Consider the following 23,383-nt stretch of genomic DNA (forward strand, 5'->3'; position numbering starts at 1 on the left):
CACACAACCCCAGGTGGGGGAAAAAAGAAATATTTTTCGGACAATATAGTGGGGAGGATTCTGCCCCCCTCCTGACCTCCCTCCACCCACCCCTAAAAACGGTTCCCAACCGCGAGGAGCGCGTCTGGCATCCGCTCCTTGAGGGGGGGCTAGGGCTGGGAACTGTACAGGTGGGGTGACTCAGCTTCGCCATGCCAAGCCGCAACCCCCAGCTAGGCCACCTCCACCTGCACCAAAGCTAGCACCAGTAGCTGCTCCACGGCTAGCACCTGTAGCTACTCCACGGCTAGCACCTGTCGCCGCACCAAGGCTAGCACCAGCTCCACTACGCCAAGACCCACCACGCCAAGCTCCGGTACCAGCTCCACCACGCCAAGTCCCGCCAGTCGCAGCTCCACGACGCCAAGTGCCGCCAGTCGCAGCTCCACGACGCCAAGTGCCGCCAGTCGCAGCTCCAAGACGCCAAGTGCCGCCAGTCGCAGCTCCAGGACGCCAAGTGCCCCCAGTCGCAGCTCCAAGACGCCAAGTGCCGCCAGTCGCAGCTCCAAGACGCCAAGTTCCGCCAGTCGCAGCTCCAAGACGCCAAGTGCCGCCAGTCGCAGCTCCAAGACGCCAAGTGCCGCCAGTCGCAGCTCCAAGACGCCAAGTGCCGCCAGTCGCAGCTCCACGACGCCAAGTGCCGCCAGTCGCAGCTCCACGACGCCAAGTGCCGCCAGTCGCAGCTCCACGCCACCAAGACCAAGACCCGCCATGCCAAGACCAAGACCAAGACCCGCCATGCCAAGACCAAGACCAAGACCCGCCATGCCAAGACCAAGACCAAGACCCGCCATGCCAAGACCAAGACCAAGACCCGCCATGCCAAGACCAAGACCCGCCATGCCAAGACCAAGACCAAGACCCGCCATGCCAAGACCAAGACCAAGACCCGCCATGCCAAGACCAAGACCCGCCATGCCAAGACCAAGACCCGCCATGCCAAGACCAAGACCCGCCATGCCAAGACCAAGACCAAGACCCGCCATGCCAAGACCAAGACCCGCCATGCCAAGACCAAGACCCACGCCGAGCTTCGCCGCCTGACGCGCCACGACGAGCTTCCACGCCTGCCACGATGACGACGCGCCTTCCTCCTCGTCGGCCACGGATATGGCCGCTACCTGGTCGCCCGCCACGCCAAGTGCGCCCACCTCCCAGTCGGCCACGAATGTGGACATTCCCTGGGCGCCCGCCTCGCCTGTTGCAGCGGCGTTCCACTCGCCGCCGCCACCTAACTCTGCCCCGGTGGATACGGGGACACGTGGTCTGGCGACCCACCGCCATGTCCCCCTCCCGCCCTCCCATGACTCTTGTTTTTTTTTTTTATGGACATCTGGTATCTGTCCTTAAGGGAGGGGCTCTGTCATGTCTGTGTAATCATGTTTTGTTTTAAGTCATGTTTTTGTTTAGTTAGAGGAATCTTTAGTTTCTGGCTTTTCACTCCCTTGTCTTGTTTGCATGATTACCCATTAGTTTCACCTGTTCCACGTTTGGACTCATTGTGCACTCTTGTTTGTCACCATAGCAACCATTAGTTTTCACCTGTCACATCACGCACCTGTTTCACGTTTTGAGTCACGCACCTGTTTTCGTTAATCATGTTTGTTATTTAAGCTTTTCATTTTCTGTTGTTCGTCCTGGAGTCATAGCCTTTCTCACCCTGCTATCCTCGCGTTTCAAGCCCTGTTCACGATCCCATGCCACAGTAAGTTTGTTTATTAAGCCACAGTTAGTGTTTTGTTTAATTGTTCATAGTTTCTGCCAATGTGCAAGTTTTGTGTTTTATAGTCTAGTTTTGTACCTCCGCCCCTGTGCGGAGGTGTTTGATCCTTTCTTTGTAGTTATAGTGTTAAATAAATCATTTACCCACCTTCAAGCCATGTCCGATCCAAATTCTCTTGCATCTTGGGAAAACAAAAACTCCACAGTCCAAGTCATGACAGACACATTGTGAGAAAAAGACAGCTTTTAGTTTTTGGGGGTTTTTTTTAGAATTTTTGGTTGTAATTGGTTTTTAATCTACATTTTTTACTTCAAGTTATGACAGTATGTCTCTATCTACATATTTATTTATTTTTATTTTGGCCGAAGGGGGGGCATTTCAATTTCTCACACACACACTTGTTATTACATATGTTGGCCAGACGGGGAGCATTTAAAACATTTTTACACACACTTATTTCATATGTTAACCAAAAGGGGAGCACTTTTAAAAACAACATACAGTCAATTTGGAAAAATCCCACCTTTTTGGGACCACCCTCATGTTGATAGATTTCACCACAAATGAGATCTTTATTTGTTGTTTTTTGTAATGTTCTTAAGGCCGATGACAAACGAGTCACGGACCACAGATGGCCCCTGTGCCGCACTTTGGGCGACCCAGCTGTAGAAGCTAACTGTTAATGGCCACTATAGTCTTAGTACCGTAGTGTATTTGTTCATCCTGCGGTCACATATGGGACGCGGGTTGTCTTACGTCAGCACCGGAAGTCGTAAAATCAGCTGTTCACCTGGCGGGTTTTTTCGGCGATGTCCTTCTTTAGCTGCCGTCTTGTTTTATCATATATTGCTGCCTTTGCACCTGTCAATGTTTACTTTTGCATGAACATTAAATAAAATAAAAAAATCCTGACTTTGGAGCAATGTTCACGGACTCTAGTATTTGGCTCTCTATTAGATGCAATGTTTTTTCCGTATTGGGGCCATGATTTCAGTCCTAACTTGTTCACCGGTCCTCATATGGAAGGTACTTTTCCTTGTTGATGTCTCAAGAAGGGTGAAAATACAAGAACACACACACATGACAGACGACACACAACGTTGTCAATCAGTATGAAGCGTTTATTGGCGTTCTTGCTAGGAAGTCCTTCAGCATGGAGGGAACATTGACTACATGCTAGCATGATGAGTTAGCTGCATTTTTTAAAAGCATTACAAAAGGAAACATCAAAAAAAAAAAAGAAGCATGCCGGTCCCGTAGACGTCACGCCGTCTACGAAGCCACCGCGTTGGATTCACTCTTGACCTGGCTGATGGATTTGGCCACGTAGCCAATCAGGGTGAGGTATTCCTGGAAGCTGACCTTGCCGTCGCTGTTCTCGTCCAGGCCGCGCTGCATCTCCTTGATGGCCGCCGAGCTGTTCGTGTCCTGACGTGGGGGGAGGAATGTCAGCGGGGGGGGGGGGGGGGGGGGCAAAATGGCGAGTCGGGGGCTTTCACTTACCTCCATGACGCCGCCAAGTTGCTTCTTCACCATCTTCTGGAAGGCCTTCCCATCCAGGTTCTCCTTGCCTCGGCTCGACTTCAGGAAGGTGGTCACCACCGTCTGGATGGCGGACTCCATGTCTGAAGAATAAATACAAAATTCTACTTCATGATGAGATAATGATCATTTATGTATTTAATATTTCTTTACTTACTTATGGTATATTTATTTATTTATTTATTTATTTATGTCTTCACTGTTCTGTTACAAACCGAGAAAATGGGATACAATGGCTATGATATGAAAAGGGTTAGGATTAAATAAGCTCTGCTTCTTCCTACTCCTTTTCGGACATGCTGTAATGAAACAAGTGGAAATATGTGATGTTTTGTATTGTATGCATGTTCAAAACGAACTGAAACTGAAAGTGATTTCTGAAAGCTATCTACAACAGGGATGTCGAACTGGTTTTCATTGAGGGCCACATGGCAGTTATGGCTGCCATCAGCTTGTAACAGCCAATAACGTACGAATTTCATTATTAATTACCGTATTAAGTATTAAGTCGCACCGGCCGAAAATGCATAATAAAGAAGGAACAAAACATATATAAGTCGCATTTTTGGGGGGAAGTTTATTTGATAAAACCCATCACCAAGAATAGACATTTGAAAGGCAATTTAAAATAAATAAAGAATAGTGAACAACAGGCTGAATAAGTGTACGTTATATGAGGCATGAATAACCAACTGAGAACGTGCCTGGTATGTTAACGTAACATATTATGGTAAGAGTCATTCAAATAACTATAACATATAGAACATGCTATACGTTTACCAAACAATCTGTCACTCCTAATCGCTAAATCCCATGAAATCTTATACGTCTAGTCTCTTACGTGAATGAGCTAAATAATATTATTTGATATTTTACAGTAATGTGTTAATAATTTCACTCATAAGTCGCTCCTGAGTATAAGTCGCACCATACTTGCCAACCCTCCCGGATTTTCCGGGAGACTCCCGAAATTCAGCACCTCTCCCGAAAACCTCCCGGAAGAAATTTTCTCCCGAAAATCTCCCGGAATTCAGCCGGAGCTGGAGGCCACGCCCCCTCCAGCTCCATGCGGACCTGAGTCCAGTGTGCGCACACAAGGAGACGAAGCAGAAGAACGAGACCATAGTCTAAGAGCGCAGGGGAGACACTTCTCCAGGGCCGATGTATGCTCAGGGCAACACCTTTCACCTTACCCGGCAGTGGGTCTCCACAGCGGACGACTTTAGGGTGAATGATGAGTCCAGCGATTAGTTGCAAATCTTGCTTTATTGATTGCTTGCACACAGCCAATCCAACACAAAACCAACTAGTCCCTCCCCGCACTCACGCTACTCTCCCTCTCTTCTCTCGCCCACACACTCACTGACGTCACTCACCTCACATGCTGTCACCTATTAAAGGGCCACACACACACATACTCTACTCTCATAACACACAGTACAGTTAGTAGAACAACTGTGTTTTCATTACTGTGTATTTGATAGGTGCCATTGCCCCGGAATTGTATTGCATTGTACTTTCAAGTACAACAATGAGTAGATGAGTGTTATGTGTGTGTATATGTGTAAATAAATGAACACTGAAATTCAAGTATTTCTTTTATTTATATATATAATAAAATAAATAAATATGTATATATAGCTAGAATTCACTGAAAGTCAAGTATTTCATACATATATATATATATATATATATATACATATATGAATGAAATACTCCAGTTGGTGAATTCTAGCTGTAAATATACTCATCCCCTCTTAACCACGCCCCCAACCACGCCCCCCGCCCCAACCACGCCCCACCCCACCCCTGACCACGCCCCCACCTCCCGAAATCGGAGGTCTCAAGGTTGACTATGAAAAAAACTGCGACTTATAGTCCGAAAAATACGGTATATCGATTGTTTTAGGTAGACTGTCGATTTTACAGTAAAAACTGTTGGTTTTTACAACGTTATATTGTTCATAGAAAAACAATACAAGTTTTTTTTTTTATTCTGGCAACTTAGCTGCCACACTGCAAAAACTGAAATCTAAGTAAGATTAAATATCTCAAATAAGGGTGATATTTGCTTATTTTCTGTCTGATAAGATAATTCTTCTCACTAAGCAGATTTTATGTTAGAGTGTTTTACTTGTTTTAAGGGTTTTGGTCCTAAATGATCTCAGTAAGATATTACAGCTTGTTGCTGAGATGTTATGACCTATATTGAGTAAAACATGCTTGAAACTAGAATATCAACTGTTGCAAAGCTGTGTCATCAACACTCACATGTATAAAACTACTTTTTTAAAGTAATAATTTCTTATTTCAAGCATGAAATAAAAAATCATGACTTTGACACAATTGTGTCTCATAATTAAAACAGATGACAGCCAAATGGACTTTGCTGTTTTATTTTCAATGAAACAATAGAAAAGATGTACTCATATGGTAGTACAGTTGGCACAGTACAGTAAACTGACAGTTAATATTTAAACATTTAAGATGTGACATGTCTAACAATTTTGAACAGAAATAGTTCATGCACATTCAGATGAATTCCTCAAAATTACAATTAAAACAATTTTGGGCCGGGCTGTATATATGCGCACTAATTGGCTGAAAGAGCACACACTTGGCGCGATGATGTCATGTTATCCATGGGAAAATGCATTTTTAGACCATATGATTTGCCTGAGCGGCTAGGAGACCCCGAGAGTAACAAGCGGTTGCCTTGTTGCCTTTCCATTAAGAACAATAAATTAGTCTTTAGTATAAGTTTGCTGGTTTCAAGAAATGTAATTCCGAGCGCATATCATTATGTCGAGATAATTGCACTAGCATTTACTTAATTTAAGAATATTTTTCAACATAGTGAGCGAAAAGGTCTCTTTTTTTTCTACCAAGAAAAGTGCACTTGTTGTTAGTGAGAATATACTTATTTTAAGGTATTTTGGGGTTCATTGAGGTTAGCTAATTTTACTTATTTTGGAAAGTCTTGACAAGCCAAATTTTCTTGTTCTATTGGCAGATAATTTTGCTTAGTTCAAATAAAATACCCCTAATTTTTGTATTTTTTTGTTTTGTTTTTGAACACTGAATTTTGCAGTGCAGTTTGTCTACCGTAAAAACAAATGTACCGTCTTTCCATTTACAGTAATACACCGTTAAAAACAACAACCGTAGATTTTACAGTCAAAAACTGGCAGTTATCTCACCTTCTAAGTAGCCTCTGATTTACTAATGGTTTGTAATCTAAAAATGTGTAGAATAAATATAAAATGTCAACATTTCTGTCAACAAAGATTTGCTTCAGCCTGCGACACATAGTCATTTTGATAGTAGGCTAATATAGCTAATATAGACACTTACATCATGTGTCGCCTTCATTATAAGACTTATATAAGACTTTTCATTCTTTGCGGCTCCAGACAGATTTTTATTTTTTATTTTTGTTCCAATATGGCTCTTTCAACGTTTTGGGTTGCTGATCCCTGAAATAGGCGACTGAGTAGTAATATGAGGTGAATCCTTATACATATTCATACATTATTCACTGTTACTAGCGACCATTTGAGGGTAGCCATAACTGCCATGTGGCTCTCAATAAAAATGAGTTTGACACACCTGCCATGAGTAAACAAAAACAAATATTTATTACTCATTTAAATTCTTTGGTTATTGCCCTCATGGTCCTCCTGTGTCCGCGGATTATTCCCTAAGTTTGTAAACATAAACAAACACCAACTGTTGTTCAATTATCCTATCCCTAACTCTTACTTATCTATTTGCTAACTTCCTGTTAATATATTTTTGTTGTAACGTGCTTCCATCTACACTTCTTAAACTTTACTAAGCATTTTTTCTTCCGTTGTTTTGAATTAAGTTAACCCCTCCCGGTGTGTAACATGTTTAGCGATAGTGATAGTAATTAGAGATGTCGATAAATGCTTTAGAATGTAATATCGGAAATTATCGGTATTGTTTTTTGTTTTTTTTATCGGTATCGTTTTATTTTTTTATTTTTTTATTTTTATTAAATCAACATAAAAAACACAAGATACACTTACAATTAGTGCACCAACCCAAAAAAAAAAACTCCCCCATTTACACTCATTCACACTCATTCACACAAAAGGGTTGTTTCTTTCTGTTATTAATATTCTGGTTCCTACATTATATATCATTATATATCAATACAGTCTGCAAGGGATACAGTCCGTAAGCACACATGATTGTGCGTGCTGCTGGTCCACTAATAGTACTACCCTTTAACAGTTAATTTTACTCATTTTCATTAATTACTAGTTTCTATGTAACTGTTTTTATATTGTTTTACTTTCTTTTTTATTCAAGAAAATGTTTTTAATTTATTTATCTTATTTTTTTTTTTATTTTTTTTTTTAAAGAACCTTATCTTCACCATACCTGGTTGTCCAAATTAGGCATAATAATGTGTTAATTCCATGACTGTATATATCGGTATCGGTTGATATCGGTATCGGGAGTTGGACAATATCGGAATATCGGATATCGGCAAAAAAGCCATTATCGGACATCCCTAATAACAATACTTGACAATGACGCTAAAAATGCAAAGAAATGCATTATTTACACTGCACAATGTCAGTGTTCAATAACAAGAAAAAACAATACAAAAATGAGGGGTATTTTATTTGAACTGAGCAAAATTATCTGCCAAAAGAACAAGAAAATTTGGCTTGTCAAGACTTTCCAAAACAAGTGAAATTAGCTAACCTAAATGAACCCAAAAATTCCTTAAAATAAGTATATTCTCACTAATAACAACTGTACTACTATATGAGTACGCATTTTCTATTGTTTCATTGAAAATAAAACAGCAAAGTCCATTTGGCTGTCATCTCTTTTAATTATGAGACACAATTGTGTCAAAGTCATGATTTTTTTTTTTCATGCTTGAAATAAGAATGTATTACTTTTATACTTGTGAGTGTTGATGACACAGCTTTGCAACAGTTGATATTCTAGTTTCAAGCATGTTTTAGTCAATATAGGTCATAAAATCTCAGCAACAAGCTGTAATATTTTACTGAAATCATTTAAGACCAAAACCCTTAAAACAAGTAAAACACTCTAACATAAAATCTGCTTAGTGAGAAGAATGATCTTATCAGACAGAAAATAAGCATAAATCACCCTTTTTTGAGATATTTCATCTTACTTAGATTTCAGTTTTTGCAGTGTGTTTGCCGCGACGCAGGGTGATTTATATCAACTTACGGGAGCGAAAGAGAAAGTTAATGTGACAACGTGTTCAAGTCGGAAAGGTGATACAAACTGCTGATGTCAGGATTGAGGCCTGCATGCTCGCTTAGGTCAGAAGGAGAGAGAGAGCAGGGTGGAGATGGAAGAGGAGGCGGAAGAGGTAAGCACAATGTGAGCTGTGATCTCTGACGGAGGACATCTGATCTCCAAGATGGGGGGAGGGCGGGTGGGGGTGGGGGGGGTGGAGTGGTACTCAGATTACAGCCTACCGACCTTCTGCTATACTCTGTATATTGTACTGTATTGTTTACCGTACTTGTATACTGTACCGCACGTGGTCACCTATTGACATGCCACAGATTAGCATTACTGATTTTACATGGCGATTTCAACACCTCCAAATTTGCTAATGAAAACACTTTGTGGGACTCAGCAAAAGACAAAAACTTGCACATTAAGCTTCAAAGAGTTGCAAATAAAAAAAATAAAAAAACTACTTCCTGCTTATGGCAACAGAGCGTCTAGCGCGGGGGTCAGCAACCCGCGGCTCTTCAGAGATGCGTGAAATTGGAAAAAGATGAAGAACATTTTTTATTTTTTGTTTTAATATATTTTCTGTAGAAGAACGAACATGACACAAACCTTCCTAATTGTTAGAAATCCCACAGTTTATGTTATACATGCTTCACTGATGGGAGTATTTGGCAAGCACCAATTTGTCCTACTAATTTCTGCAACCCTTAAACTCATCGCAGTTCATTTACATGTATAACTTTCTCCGATGCCGCCACAGAAAAACGTGTTTTATGCCACTCCTTTGTCTCATTTTGTCCACCAAACGTTTTATGCTGTGCGTGAATACACAACGGTGAGCTTTGTTGATTTTATTGATTTGCTGGAGTGCTTATCAGGCATATTTGGTCACTGCATGACTGCAAGCTAATCAATGCTAACATGCTATTTAGGCTAGCTGTATGTACGTATTGCATCATTATGCCTTATTTGTAGCTATATTTGAGCTCATTTAATTTCCTTTACTTATGTCCTCTGGGTATTTCATTTATATTTCCATGTCTCATAACACATTATCTGTATGTAATATTGGCTGCATTTCTTATAGTTGTTTGTGTGCCATGTTGTTCCAGACCACAGCAAACGTTACCCAACTTGCAAAGATTGTACTAAATCCATTAGAAGAAGACACCCTGCCGTTTCCTTTAACTTGGATACATACATCTATACCGTTGGCCATTCTGAGCCAGTAACTTCCAGAAATGATCTCATCCTGTGTGAAGCCTCTAATTTTACTAATGATTTCCTACGTTGTAAAAATGTGTAGAATAAAAATTAAAATACAACATTTCTGTCAACAAAGATTTGCGTCAGGTTTTCATAGTAGGCTAATATAGCTAATATAGACATTAGACACTTATATCATGTGTTGCCTTCATTATAACACTTATATAAGACTTTTAAAGTCATTTTGATAGTAGGCTAATGTAGCTAATATAGACAATTACTTCATGTGTTGCCTTTATTAAAACACTTATATAAGGCCTTTAATTTTCTGCGGCTACAGACAGATTTTTTTTTTGTATTTTTGGTCCAATATGGCTCTTTTAACGTTTTGGGTTGGCGACCCCTGGTCTAGCGTCTTGGAATTGCAACTGAATGCGACTTCTACTGTATAATACTTGCAAATGAGACTCAAAAAGTGTTACAGAACTAATTAGAGATGTCCGATAATATCGGCCTGCCGATATTATCGGCCGATAAATGCTTTAAAATGTAATGTCGGAAATTATCGGTATCGGTTTGAAAAAGTAAAATGAATGACTTTTTAAAACGCCGCTGTACGGAGCGGTACATACCCGGTAAAACACGGACGGTCTAGTATACTCTGGACTGAAGCTGTGTGCCTTCATTGTTTTTGTAGCTGTTGTTTTCAGGCATGTTTAAAAAAAATAGAAAATAATGCACTTTGTGAAAGTCAAAGTATAGTATTTCCCATAGTTGTAGTGGGTATTAGGATTATCTCAGGGAGAGCATTTCCCAAATTCCAAGCTGTTTTGAAGCATGTTAAAAAAAATGATGCACTTTGTGACTTCAATAATAAATATGGCAGTGCCATGTTGGCACTTTTTTCCATAACTGGAGTTGAAGTTGTTCTCTTATTTTGAAAAACCTTATCGGAATCGGTAATTAAGAGTTGGACAATATCGGAATATGGGATATCGCAAAAAAGCCATTATCGGACATCTCTAGAACTTATATAAAACAACTGGACAGCACAGGTATCATAATCAGCTCATTGCTAAATGTGAAGAAAAAAAAAGGTGTACCGATTCCCAGGTGGTAGGAATTGGGTCCGTATCGTTTCAAAAGGTACCAACCCTACTACTGGAAAGAGTCCTCCCAGATTATTTTATTCTAAGGCTGTCTGAATAAAAAAAGACGACTAGAATTAAAGATAAACAATTTATTCTGCACAATGCAAACAATAGCAATACCAGCGCTGGAGAGACTATAGTCTGGAGCATTGTCTAAAATGGTCGCTCTCCACATATTGATTGAAACCGAAAGTTAACTTGGTGTATGTGTTCGGCACACACACGTTCTTGTCCACTCTCACGCTCCGCACCTGGTACATTGGAACACCATTAAAACCAGAAATAGTAATACGTGTGTGTTTGCGTAGAGATCAGAAACAGGGTGACATCAATGTTTTGTATCTTCTTTGAGCAAAACTAAGGCAAAAACTAGAAACGTCTAATGCGTTCCATTTTCCCCAGAAGAAGGAAATTATTCCCCTGACACTATCTTTATGTTTTTTAAAGTTATTTAATATTATTTCAGCTATTTTCTATAAAATATGTATTTAAGCTATAATTGAACTAATTGATAGATTACTCAATTCCTAAAATAATCGATAGCAGTTGCAGCCCTGACTAAGATCAATACGAGGGATGTCCGATAATGGCTTTTTGCCGATATCCGATATTCCGATATTGTCCAACTCTTTAATTACCGATACCGATATCAACCGATATATACAGTCGTGGAATTAACACATTATTATGCCTAATTTGGACAACCAGGTATGGTGAAGATAAGGTACTTTTAAAAAATATGTATAAAATAAAATAAGATAAATAAATTAAAAACATTTTCTTGAATAAAAAAGAAAGTAAAACAATATAAAAACAGTTACATAGAAACTAGTAATTAATCAAAATTAGTCAAATTAACTGTTAAAGGTTAGTACTATTAGTGGACCAGCAGCACGCACAATCTTGTGTGCTTACGGACTGTATCCCTTGCAGACTGTATTGATATATATTGATATATAATGTAGGAACCAGAATATTAATAACAGAAAGAAACAACCCTTTTGTGTGAATGAGTGTAAATGAGGGGGGAGGGAGTTTTTTTTGGGTTGGTGCACTAATTGTAAGTGTATCTTGTGTTTTTTATGTTGATTTAATACAAAAAAAATATATAGTAATAAAACATTTTAACAAAACATTTTAACGCATTTATCGGCCGATAATATCGGCATGCCGATATTATCGGACATCTCTAATCAATACCCTGAGTGATTGATTAAGAAACTATCTCAACTAAAATGGCAGCTCGTTAGCAGACAAAACAACATACATCTGCCCCAATTTCTATGTTTCGGCTAGGGATGAGTACTTTTTTGGCACCGACCGATTCCGATTCACGTAAAATCTAACGGTGCCATCTTACGGAACCTGGGTTGTGTGTGACGCCACGCCCAGTTGCGGACTCCACTCCAGCAGCATTGAGAGCGGACTCATCCAAACTACCTCTAGGTCAGGGGTGTCCAAACTACGTCACAAGGTCCGCGAGGGTGTCTCCAAATTAATTGTGAATATCTGACAATATAATTGCTGCAAAATTGCTGCCACCTTGTGTACAATGAGAGTAAATTGAATCAATGACCATACATTGTACTTTGAAGTGTACACAGCACAGCCTTTACTTTTATGACCTAATCCAAACAACCTTTCCTACTAATGGTGCAAAAATCTGCTACCAACACAAAAAGTAGAGATGTCCGATAATATCAGACTGCCGATATTATCGGCCGATAAATGCTTTAAAATGTAATATCGGAAATTATAGGTATCGGTTTCAAAATTATCGTTATCGGCTTCAAAAAGTAAAATGTATAACTTTTTAAAACGCCGCTGTGTACACGGACGTAGGGAAAAGTACAGAGTGCCAATAAACCTTAAAGGCACTGCCTTTGCATGCCGGTCCAATCACATAATATCTATGGCTTTTCACACACACAAGTGAATGCAAACCATACTTGGTCAACAGCCATATAGGTCACACTGGGAGTGGCCGTATAAACAACTTTAACACTGTTACAAATATGCGCCACACTGTGAACCCACACCAAACAAGAATGACAAACACATTTCGGGAGAACATCCGCACTGTAACACAACATAAACACAACAGAACAAATACCCAGAACCCCTTGCAGCACTAACTCTTCCGGGACGCTACAATATACACCCCCCGCTACCCCCTAAAACCTCACCCCCCCCCAACCCCGCCCACCTCAACCTCCTCATGCTCTCTCAGGGAGAGCATGTCCCAAATTCCGAGCTGCTGTTTTGAGGCATGTTAAAAAAAATAATGCACTTTGTGACTTCAATAATAAATATGGCAGTGCCATGTTGGCATTTTTTCCATAACTTGAGTTGATTCATTTTGGAAAACCTTGTCACATTGTTTAATGCATCCAGCGGGGCATCACAACAAAATTAAGCATAATAATGTGTTAATTCCACGACTGTATATATCGGTATCGGTTGATGTCGGATTCGGTAATTAAGAGTTGGACAATATCGGAATATCGGATATCGGCAAAAAAGCCATCTCTTACAAAAAGTCAACAAACATGGTCACACATATCACAACCTGCTCATTAAACTTTGTGGATGTAATAAAAAACGCCTAAGCACCATAAAAAAAATCTAAATGTACACCCATTTAAATCTACTATAATGCATGATGGGAAAAATGCAAAACACTCTACACACAATTATCCATGTTTGGCCCATTTTAGCTGCTTGATATTTCTGATAGATTACAAAACTTTATTATTTCGACCCACAGCCAAATTTTGGACACTCCCTGCTCTAGGTAATGTTGCAATTTTCAATGTCAACACATTAACTGACTCAAAAAACGCTCCAACATAAGTTAAGGCTTAAATTTTCCAAAAATGTACTAATTTACATTTGCTTTCCTATTGACATGCTAGTGATTAGCATTAGCAATTTTACATGGCGATTTCAACACCTCCAAATTTGTTAATGAAAACGATAACTAAGATGCACGTTACAATCAAACAGCTGCTGTGTAATAAGTTGAATTCTTACAGTATTAGCACTTTGGGGCGCAACAAAAGATAAATAAACCACACCATAAGCTATACACTACTGCCATCTAACGTCTTGGACTTGCAACTGAAACGACAACATATTGTCATGCTTTCAAATAATAAGATGATGATAATAAAGCAAGATATAACAAGTAGACAGCAGTTATCATAATCAACTCATTTTTAAATGTTGCAATCAAAATTAGATTTGATCATCAAAAACAGTTAATATTTATCAACAGAAAACAAAAGTACCAAACACTGGTACTGTTGAGTATCCGTATCGGTTCTTAGGTACCGGGAGTTGATATCGTATCGGTGCAAATGTGAACGGTACCCAACCCTCGTCCTGGTCTTGAGGCATGTTTGCATAACCTATTGTTGCGAGGCAGAGCATAAACTCGATCAACCAATCATACGCTAGTAACGCACAACGCCTCACACGGCAGACAAAGGGGAAAAAACACACACACAAAGGAAATGACTGTAATACAACACTGGGAGTTGTGTGTTTATTTAGCTGATTGTTGCCTCATACGACTGAGAGAAGAAAAAGCAAGGCGGGAAGAACAAAGTGATTATGTGCTTGTCTAAACAAATTAACTAGTCAAATTGGGGACGTGGGTTATGCTGCCTCACAAAGCACCAGAAGGACAAGGACAGCGGCAAGAACACAAAAACCGAGTGGGAAAACTACGTATTTAAAGGCCTACTGAAACCCACTACTACCGACCACGCAGTCTGATAGTTTATATATCAATGATGAAATCATAACATTGCTACACTTTAGCTTACTAAAGTGCAATTTTAAATTTCGCGCGAAATATCCTGCTGAAAACTTCTCGGTATGATGACGTCAGCGCGTGACGTCACGGATTGTAGAGGACATTTTGGGACAGCATGGTGGCCAGCTATTAAGTCGTCTGTTTCCATCGCAAAATTCCACAGTATTCTGGACATCTGTGTTGGTGAATCTTTTGCAATTTGTTCAATGAACAATTGAGACAGCAAAGAAGAAAGCTGTAGGTGGGAAGCGGTGTATTGCGGGCGGCTGCAGCAAACACAGCCGGTGTTTCATTGTTTTCATTCCCGAAAGATGACAGTCAAGCTTTACCATTGGCCTGTGGAGAACTGGGACAACAGAGACTCTTACCAGGAGGACTTTGAGTTGGATACGTAGATGCGGTACCGTGAGTACGCATGCAGCTGCGGCTTCCAAACATTTGATCGCTTGCCCGTACGTGCGTGCCGCTATGTGCATGTCACGTGCGTAACTTTGGGGACTTTGGGGAAATATATGTGCTGTATGAACTTTGGGGAGGTGAACGGTACTTTGGGCTGTGGGATTGAGTGTGTTGTGCAGGTGTTTGAGTTGTATTGGCGGGTTATATGGACGGGAGGGGGGAGGTGTTTGTTATGCGGGATTAATTTGTGGCATATTAAATATAAGCCTGGTTGTGTTGTGGCTAATAGAGTATATATATGTCTTGTGTTTATTTACTGTTTTAGTCATTCCCAGCTGAATATCAGGTCCCACCCGCGTCTCACAACATCTTCCCTATCTGAATCGCTCCCACTTCCCTCTAGTCCTTCACTCTCACTTTCCTCATCCACAAATCTTTCATCCTCGCTCAAATTAATGGGGAAATCGTCGCTTTCTCGGTCCAAATCGCTCTCGCTGCTGGTGGCCATGATTGTAAACAATGTGCAGATGTGAGGAGCTCCACAACCTGTGACGTCACGCTACTCGTCTGCTACTTCCGGTACAGGCAAGGCTTTATTATCAGCGACCAAAAGTTGCGAACTTTATCGTCGATGTTCTCTACTAAATTCTTTAAGCAAAAATATGGCAATATCGCGAAATGATCAAGTATGACACATAGAATGGACCTGCTATCCCCGTTTAAATAAGAAAATCCCATTTCAGTAGGCAACTTGAAACATAATTAAACATAATTTATATCATCGATCGTCTATATCGCACAACCCTAGTAAGTCATGTCTGCTCGCTCCTTCCCCTCCAAGTCCCCCAGCAAAGCTGCATCCAAAAAATGTTACCTTGTGTCAGACCAAAGTACAGTGCATCATTTACATACTTTATATGTATGAACTTATTACAGGCGTTTGAGGAACATGTTTGCTACTTTACGCAGAATAGAATAATTTAATAAAAGTAATATACTCGCTTTGGCTTTCGTTTTGGCTCGAAAAATAAAAACAATGATCTCACACGGTTTGTTATCTATGCACACAGACACATACCATTTTCTCTCCGGTTTTAATGGTGTCATGAAGTACCTGATGCGGGAGTGGAGAAAAATGTGTTGAGTTAAAGTTAAAGTACCAATGATTGTCACACACACACACACTAGGTGTGGGGAAATTTGTCCTCGGCATTTGACCCATCCCCTTGATCACCCCCTGGGAGGTGAGGGGAGCAGTGGGCAGCAGCGGTGCCGTGCCCGGGAATCATTTTTGGTGATTTAACCCCCAATTCCAACCCTTGATGCTGAATGCCAAGCAGGGAGGTAATGGGTCCCATTTTTATAGCCTTTGGTATGACTCGGCCGGGGTTTGAACTCACAACCTACCGATCTCAGGGCGAACACTCTAATCCAGGGGTCGGGAACCTTTTTGGCTGAGAGAGCCATGAAAACCAAATATTTTAAACTTATTTCCGTGAGAGCCATATAATATTTTTTAACACTGAATACAACTAAATGTGTGCATTTTTAAGTAAGACCAACATTTTTAGAGAATAATAAGTCTCTTATTCATTTTAATAACATTGTTATTCTGAAGCTAACCAATAATAAATACAATACTTCTTACCATTTATGCGACGTCTTGAACAGGTGCTGTAGAAAATGGATGCAGGGATTAAAATGCATGAGAATGTTTTATATTTTGAACGTTATTTTTAACACTGTGATTACCCTGAGAGAGCATTAGGAGGTTGAGGTGGGCGGAGGTGGGCGAGGGTGTATATTGTCGCGTCCCGGAAGAGTTAGTGCTGCAAGGGGTTATGGGTATTTGTGTTTGTGTTGTGTTACGGTGCGGATGTTCTCCCGAAATGTGTTTGTCATTCTTGTTTGGTGTGGGTTCACAGTGTGGCGCATATTTGTAACAGTGTTAAAGTTGTTTATACGGCCACCCTCAGTGTGACCTGTATGGCTGTGGCTATGCATTGCATTCACTTGTGTGTGTGAAAAGCCGTAGATATTATGTGACTGGGCCGGCACACAAAGGCAGTGCCTTTAAGGTTTATTGGCGCTCTGTACTTCTCCCTACGTCTGTGTACAACTCCGTACAGCGGCCTTTTAAAAAGTCATAAATTTTACTTTTTGAAACCAATACCGATAATTTCCGATATCACATTTTAAAGCATTTATCGGCCGATAATATCGGCAGTCCGATATTATTGGACATCTCTAGTCTCAAGTAAACAACACCAACATTTTATATGTTCCATTGAAAATATAGAACATTACACACAGCACTCAAAAATCTATCCAAAGAACCACCATTACATGTTATAGAATCCACAAGGAAATGTTTTCCATTTAGAAAATAAAAAATAATATGACTCCTTTAATCCATCCATCCATCCATCCATCTTCTTCCGCTTATCCGAGGTCGGGTCGCGGGGGCAGCAGCCTAAGCAGGGAAGCCCAGACTTCCCTCTCCCCAGCCACTTCGTCCAGCTCCTCCCGGGGGATCCCGAGGCGTTCCCAGGCCAGCCGGGAGACATAGTCTTCCCAACGTGTCCTGGGTCTTCCCCGTGGCCTCCTACCAGTCGGACGTGCCCTAAACACCTCCCGAGGGAGGCGCTCGGGTGGCATCCTGACCAGATGCTCGAACAACCTCATCTGGCTCCTCTCGATGTGGAGGAGCAGCGGCTTTACTTTGAGCTCCCCCCGGATGACAGAGCTTCTCACCCTATCTCTAAGGGAGAGCCCCGCCACCCGGCGGAGGAAACTCATTTCGGCCGCTTGTACCCGTGATCTTGTCCTTTCGGTCATAACCTAAAGCTCATGACCATAGGTGAGGATGGGAACGTAGATCGACCGGTAAATTGAGAGCTTTGCCTTCCGGCTCAGCTCCTTCTTCACCACAACGGATCGATACAGCGTCCGCATTACTGAAGATGCTGCACCGATCCGCCTGTCGATCTCACGATCCACTCTTCCCACACTCGTGAACAAGACTCCGAGGTACTTGAACTCCTCCACTTGGGGCAAGATCTCCTCCCCAACCCGGAGATGGCACTCCACCCTGACTCCTTTAATGCGCCCTATAATTCGGTGCACCTAATATATGAAAAAATATTTTACAAAATAGACTATTCATTGGCAGTGCGCATTATAATCCGGTGCACCCTATGGTCCGGAAAATACGATAGTTGGATTTTGTAAATCAGGACGTTAATGTCCAACGTTGAAGCCACGTTGTTGGTTGGGAAATGACCAACTTTCAAAGGTCAAATCCGTGTCAAAATCTAACATTGAACAAACGTCGTCAAAAGTAATTCATAATGCGCCACACATTTTCAATGGCAGACAGGTCTGGGCTACAGGCAGGCCAGTCTAGTACCCGCACTCTTTTACTATGAAGCCACGTTGATGTAACACGTGGCTTGGCATTGTCCTGCTGAAATAAGCAGGGGCGTTGGATGGCAACATATGTTGCTCCAAAACTTGTATGTACCTTTCAGCATTAATGGCACCTTCACAGATGTGTAAGTTACCCATGTCTTGGGCACTAATACACCCCCATACCATCACAGATGCTGGCTTTTCAACTTTGCGCCTATAACAATCCGGATGGTTCTTTTTCTCTTTGGTCCGTAGGACACGACGTCCACAGTTTCCAAAAACAATTTGAAATGTGGACTCGTCAGACCACAGAACACTTTTCCACTTTGTATCAGTCCATCTTAGATGAGCTCAGGCCCAGCAAAGCCAACGGCGTTTCTGGGTGTTGTTGATAAACGGTTTTCGCCTTGCATAGGAGAGTTTTAACTTGCACTTATAGATGTAGCGACCAACTGTAGTTACTGACAGTGGGTTTCTGAAGTGTTCCTGGGCCCATGTGGTGATATCCCTTACACACTGATGTCGCTTGTTGATGCAGTACAGCCTGAGAGATCGAAGGTCACGGGCTTAGCTGCTTACGTGCAGTGATTTCTCCAGATTCTCTGAACCCTTTGATGATATTACGGACCGTAGATGGTGAAATCCCTAAATTCCTCGCTGGTTGAGAAGGTTTTTCTTAAACTGTTCAACAATTTGCTCATGCATTTGTTGACAAAGTGGTGACCCTCGCCCCATCCTTGTTTGTGAATGACTGAGCATTTCATGGAATATACTGGAAATTACCAAAAATCAACGGTCAAATCAACGTCACAACCCAACATTGATTAAACGTCGTCAAAAATCATGTTGTTTCAACGTTATGTTGGAGTCGCTTTGTTTCTAATGTCTTGTGCCTGCTTGTAAATGTTCTTCATGTTCACCGATGCCACCGACGCAGAGAACATGCTTAAGTTCCTCTCGAAGGCAGCTGCCGTGGTTACCACTTTGGAGCTGATTACTATCCCTGCCCTGCAGTCCAATTTCCAGAGAAGACCGACTGGGTAAGACCAGGCGGCACGGCCAATAACGTCTGCCATGGAGCCACGGAGTTGTTGCTGTTGTTGACGCGGTTGCTTAGCAACACCGCTAGAAGCTGATAAATCTGCATGTGACGCAGAAGTCACACTGAGCACACTGGGACACACCCAAAGACCAGTTTATGGGGGTACGAGGAGCTCATCCTCGTGGTTCTGGCTTGTGTGGGAAGCAGCCTAAATGTCCACAGGCCACACACACACACACACACACACACACACACACACATGCACACACACATGCAACAATTAGGAGTTTGCTTGCATTAACCTAATTACTGAGCCAGAGAGGCCAACCACAAATCAGGATTGTGTTTCATGTGGCCCAACCATGTCAGCACACACACACACACACACAGACACACACACACACACACACACACACACACACACACACACACACACACACACACACACTCTTTTTCCTACATACCAGTGAGCATCTGTCACCATCTTTTTTTCAATTATTTAACACCTTACTGATTGTTCCAACACCTTTGGAACAACAGCAGGACAGCGGGCAGTGTGTGTGTGTGTGTGTGTGTGTGTGTGTGTGTGTGTGTGTGTGTGTGTGTGTGTGTGTGTGTGTGTGTGTGTACGTGTGTGTGTCTTTAAGTGTCCAGGTCATACATTCTAACGACTGACAGGCCGACGCTCATTAGCGTCACCTTCAGGTGTAATGGGACAAACATGAAGCCACACCGAAGACGCCCGTTGTCCAAATGGCTTGGTTAGTTTGTAGCGTTAGTTTAACAAGAGCACGAGGACAGCCTGCTAGTGTGAGTCAGCACGTGGTTTGCCCTGAGGCATGACTCACAGGACTTGTGCAAGGCTTTGTTAGTTTTGCTTCTTCTTGGAATTTGATGCAATAAAAAAAAAAAAAAAACTTTTAAGGATATACCGTAAAGTCTGTGCCAAATATTCAACAGTTAGGGTCCAATGATGCAAACATGTGTCCTTGAGGTCAGGGTTCTTTTTAAGTGCGATACAATAAAGCAGTGTTTTTCAACCTTTTTTGAGCCAAGGCACATTTTTTTCATAAAAAAAAATATGCAGAAAAGGTTAAAAAATTAGGGCTTCACGGTGGGAGAGGGGTTAGTGCATCTGCCTCACAATACGAAGGTCCTGAGTAGTCTTGGGTTCAATCCCGGGCTCGGGATCTTTCTGTGTGGAGTTTGCATGTCCTCCCCGTGACTGCGTGGGTTCCCTCCGGGTACTCCGGCTTCCTCCCACTTCCAAAGACATGCACCTGGGGATAAGTTGATTGGCAACACTAAATTGGCCCTAGTGTGTGGATGTGAGTGTGAATGTTGTCTGTCTATCTGTGTTGGCCCTGCGATGAGGTGGCGACTTGTCCAGGGTGTACCCCGCCTTCCGCCCGATTGTAGCTGAGATAGGCTCCAGCGCCCCCCGCGACCCCAAAGGGAATAAGCGGTAGAAAATGGATGGATGGATGGGGTTAAAAAATTAAACTCCACCAGGTTGTCGTGCCTTATTTTGAGTTGGTTGCTGTTTCCCGTGTGTAGTGCTTTAGTTCCTGTCTTGCGCTGTTATTTTGGTGACCCTTCCTGTTTTGTTGGTGTTCTCCTGTAGACGGTTCACGCCTTCCTTTGAGTGCTATTGCCCGTCCCTGCTTTGTTTTCGCAATCAAGACTATTTAAGTTGTGCGTACGCCACCCTTCTTTGTGGGGACACTGTTGATTGTCATGTCATGTACGGATGTACTTTGTGGACGCCGTCTTTGCTCCACACGCTGTAAGTCTTTGCTGTCGTCCAGCATTCTGTTTTTGTTTACTTTGTAGCCAGTTCAGTTTTACTTTTGTTTTGCTCAGCCATCCTTATACTTCAGTGCCTTTTTCCTAGCGGGACTTGCCTTCCGTTCATTTTTGGTTTAAGCGTTACATACCTTTTACATGCCAAAAAAGGTTGAAAAACACCGCACTAGACAACGGCACATTATTATAATTATTGATTTGCAAAAAATATTTTTGGGACCAATTAGGTGAAGTTGCATAATATCCCACGGCACACCGGACAATATCCCACGGCACAGTGGTTGAAAAACACTGCAATAAACCGCCATTACAGAATTGAATAAAGACGACTTCCGGAAAAACTGATTTTTTTGTAGCATTTTTGTGGTCCACTCACCATATGAGCTAACAATCTAGTCAGTAGATAGTGTTCTTTATTTTTTACAGCTGCAGCGCCTTCCTTGACGTATACCCTAAAAAAAACAACTGCTTTTTGAAAGCCCTGGCATGGATGATTGAATCAGCGGATTTGGAGGATGTTCATTCTGTTGTTTAATTTTGTGAAGAAAAAAAAAAAGCATATAACATAAAACTATAGTCATTTCAAATGGCAACCTTCGGGCTTTAAGAAACACTAAAATAAATCAAGAATAAAAATTGTGGTAGTCTGTAACAGTTTCATTTTTAGATCAGGCAGAGTGGAAAAGGTTATGGAATCCCTAAATTCTGAGGAAATTATGGAATCATGCAGAAGAAACAGAACTACGTAGACCACAGCACCAAAAAGTTAAAAAGTTAAAGTACCAATGATTGTCACACACACACTAGGTGTGGCGAAACTATTCTCTGCATTTGACCCATCACCCTTGATCACCCCCTGGGATGTGAGGGGAGCAGTGAGCAGCTGCGGTGGCCACGCCCGGGAATCATTTTTGGTGATTTAACCCCCAATTCCAACCCTTGATGCTGAGCGCCAAGCAGGGAGGTAATGGGTCCCATTTTTATAGTCTTTGGTATGACTCGGCCGGGGTTTGAACTCGCGACCTACCGATCTAGTACTTTGTTGCACCACCTCTGGCTTTTATAACAGCTTGCAGTGTCTGATGCTTGGACAAGCAGAACTCTTCACTAATCTTGCTCTAACTTTCTCTGATTGCTGTTGTCACTTAAAGACACACACACACGTACACGCACACACACTGCCCGCTGTCCTGCTTTGCAGGTCAGAGTCTTGTCATGCACTATTTTCTTCAATTTCCACCACACATTTTACATTGGATTGAGATCCGGACTCATTGCAGGCCACAACATTGACCTTGTGAATCTTTCTTCAAAGAACGTTTTTTACAATTTTTGCTCTATGGCAAGATGCTTTAGTATCTTGAAAAATGATGTCATCATCCCCAAACATCCTTTCTATTGATGGAATGTGAGACACAATGTAAATGAGTTCATTTATTGAAGATGTAGTGACAGCCATCTCCCCAGTGCCATTAAATGGTAAATGGGTTGTACTTTTGTACTTGTATAGCGCTTTTCTACCTTTTTTAAGGAACTCAAAGCGCTTTGACACTATTACCCGACATGCAGCCCCATATCATCAATGACTGTGGAAATGTGCATGTTTTCTTCAGGCAGTCGTCTTCATAAATCTCATTGGAACATCACCAAACCAAATTTCCAGCATCATCGCCTTGCCCAATGCAGCTTCGTTATTCATCACTGAATATGACTTTCATTTAGTAAGCCATATTGCTTTTCCATTTTCCATTGGAAATGTGTTTTTTTATGTTTAGATGTTTTGCTTTTCTGTATTTGAATCCCATTTAATACAGTTGGCTGACAGATGGTGATTCCAGTTTCCGCCCATTTGTTCTTCGTTTGTTTTGTTGTGCATTCTGCTTTCAAGAAATATTGCTTGAAGTTTTCTGATGTTTTCCTTGGTCTACCAGTATGCCTGCCTTTTACAACCTTCCCATGTTGTTTGTACTTGATCCAGATTT

At 41.6% G+C, this 23,383-nt stretch overlaps 1 protein-coding gene across 1 annotated transcript in view; it reads right to left on the reverse strand.

Moving 5' to 3' along the window:
- Window positions 1-2,862: 2,862 nt before the first annotated feature.
- LOC133621349 (protein S100-A16) overlaps window positions 2,863-23,383 on the reverse strand; it is a 29,234-nt gene continuing 8,713 nt past the window's right edge. Inside the window, exons 2-3 of the mRNA XM_061983380.2 lie at window positions 3,266-3,387; window positions 2,863-3,190 (exon numbers count right to left, since the gene is read on the reverse strand). Coding sequence (XP_061839364.1) covers window positions 3,035-3,190; window positions 3,266-3,385 — 276 coding nt within the window. The 5' untranslated portion in view covers window positions 3,386-3,387 and the 3' untranslated portion in view covers window positions 2,863-3,034. The remainder of the gene's footprint in view (window positions 3,191-3,265; window positions 3,388-23,383) is intronic.

Source organism: Nerophis lumbriciformis, linkage group LG21 (genome assembly GCF_033978685.3).
Source record: "Nerophis lumbriciformis linkage group LG21, RoL_Nlum_v2.1, whole genome shotgun sequence".
Lineage (NCBI taxonomy): Eukaryota > Metazoa > Chordata > Actinopteri > Syngnathiformes > Syngnathidae > Nerophis > Nerophis lumbriciformis.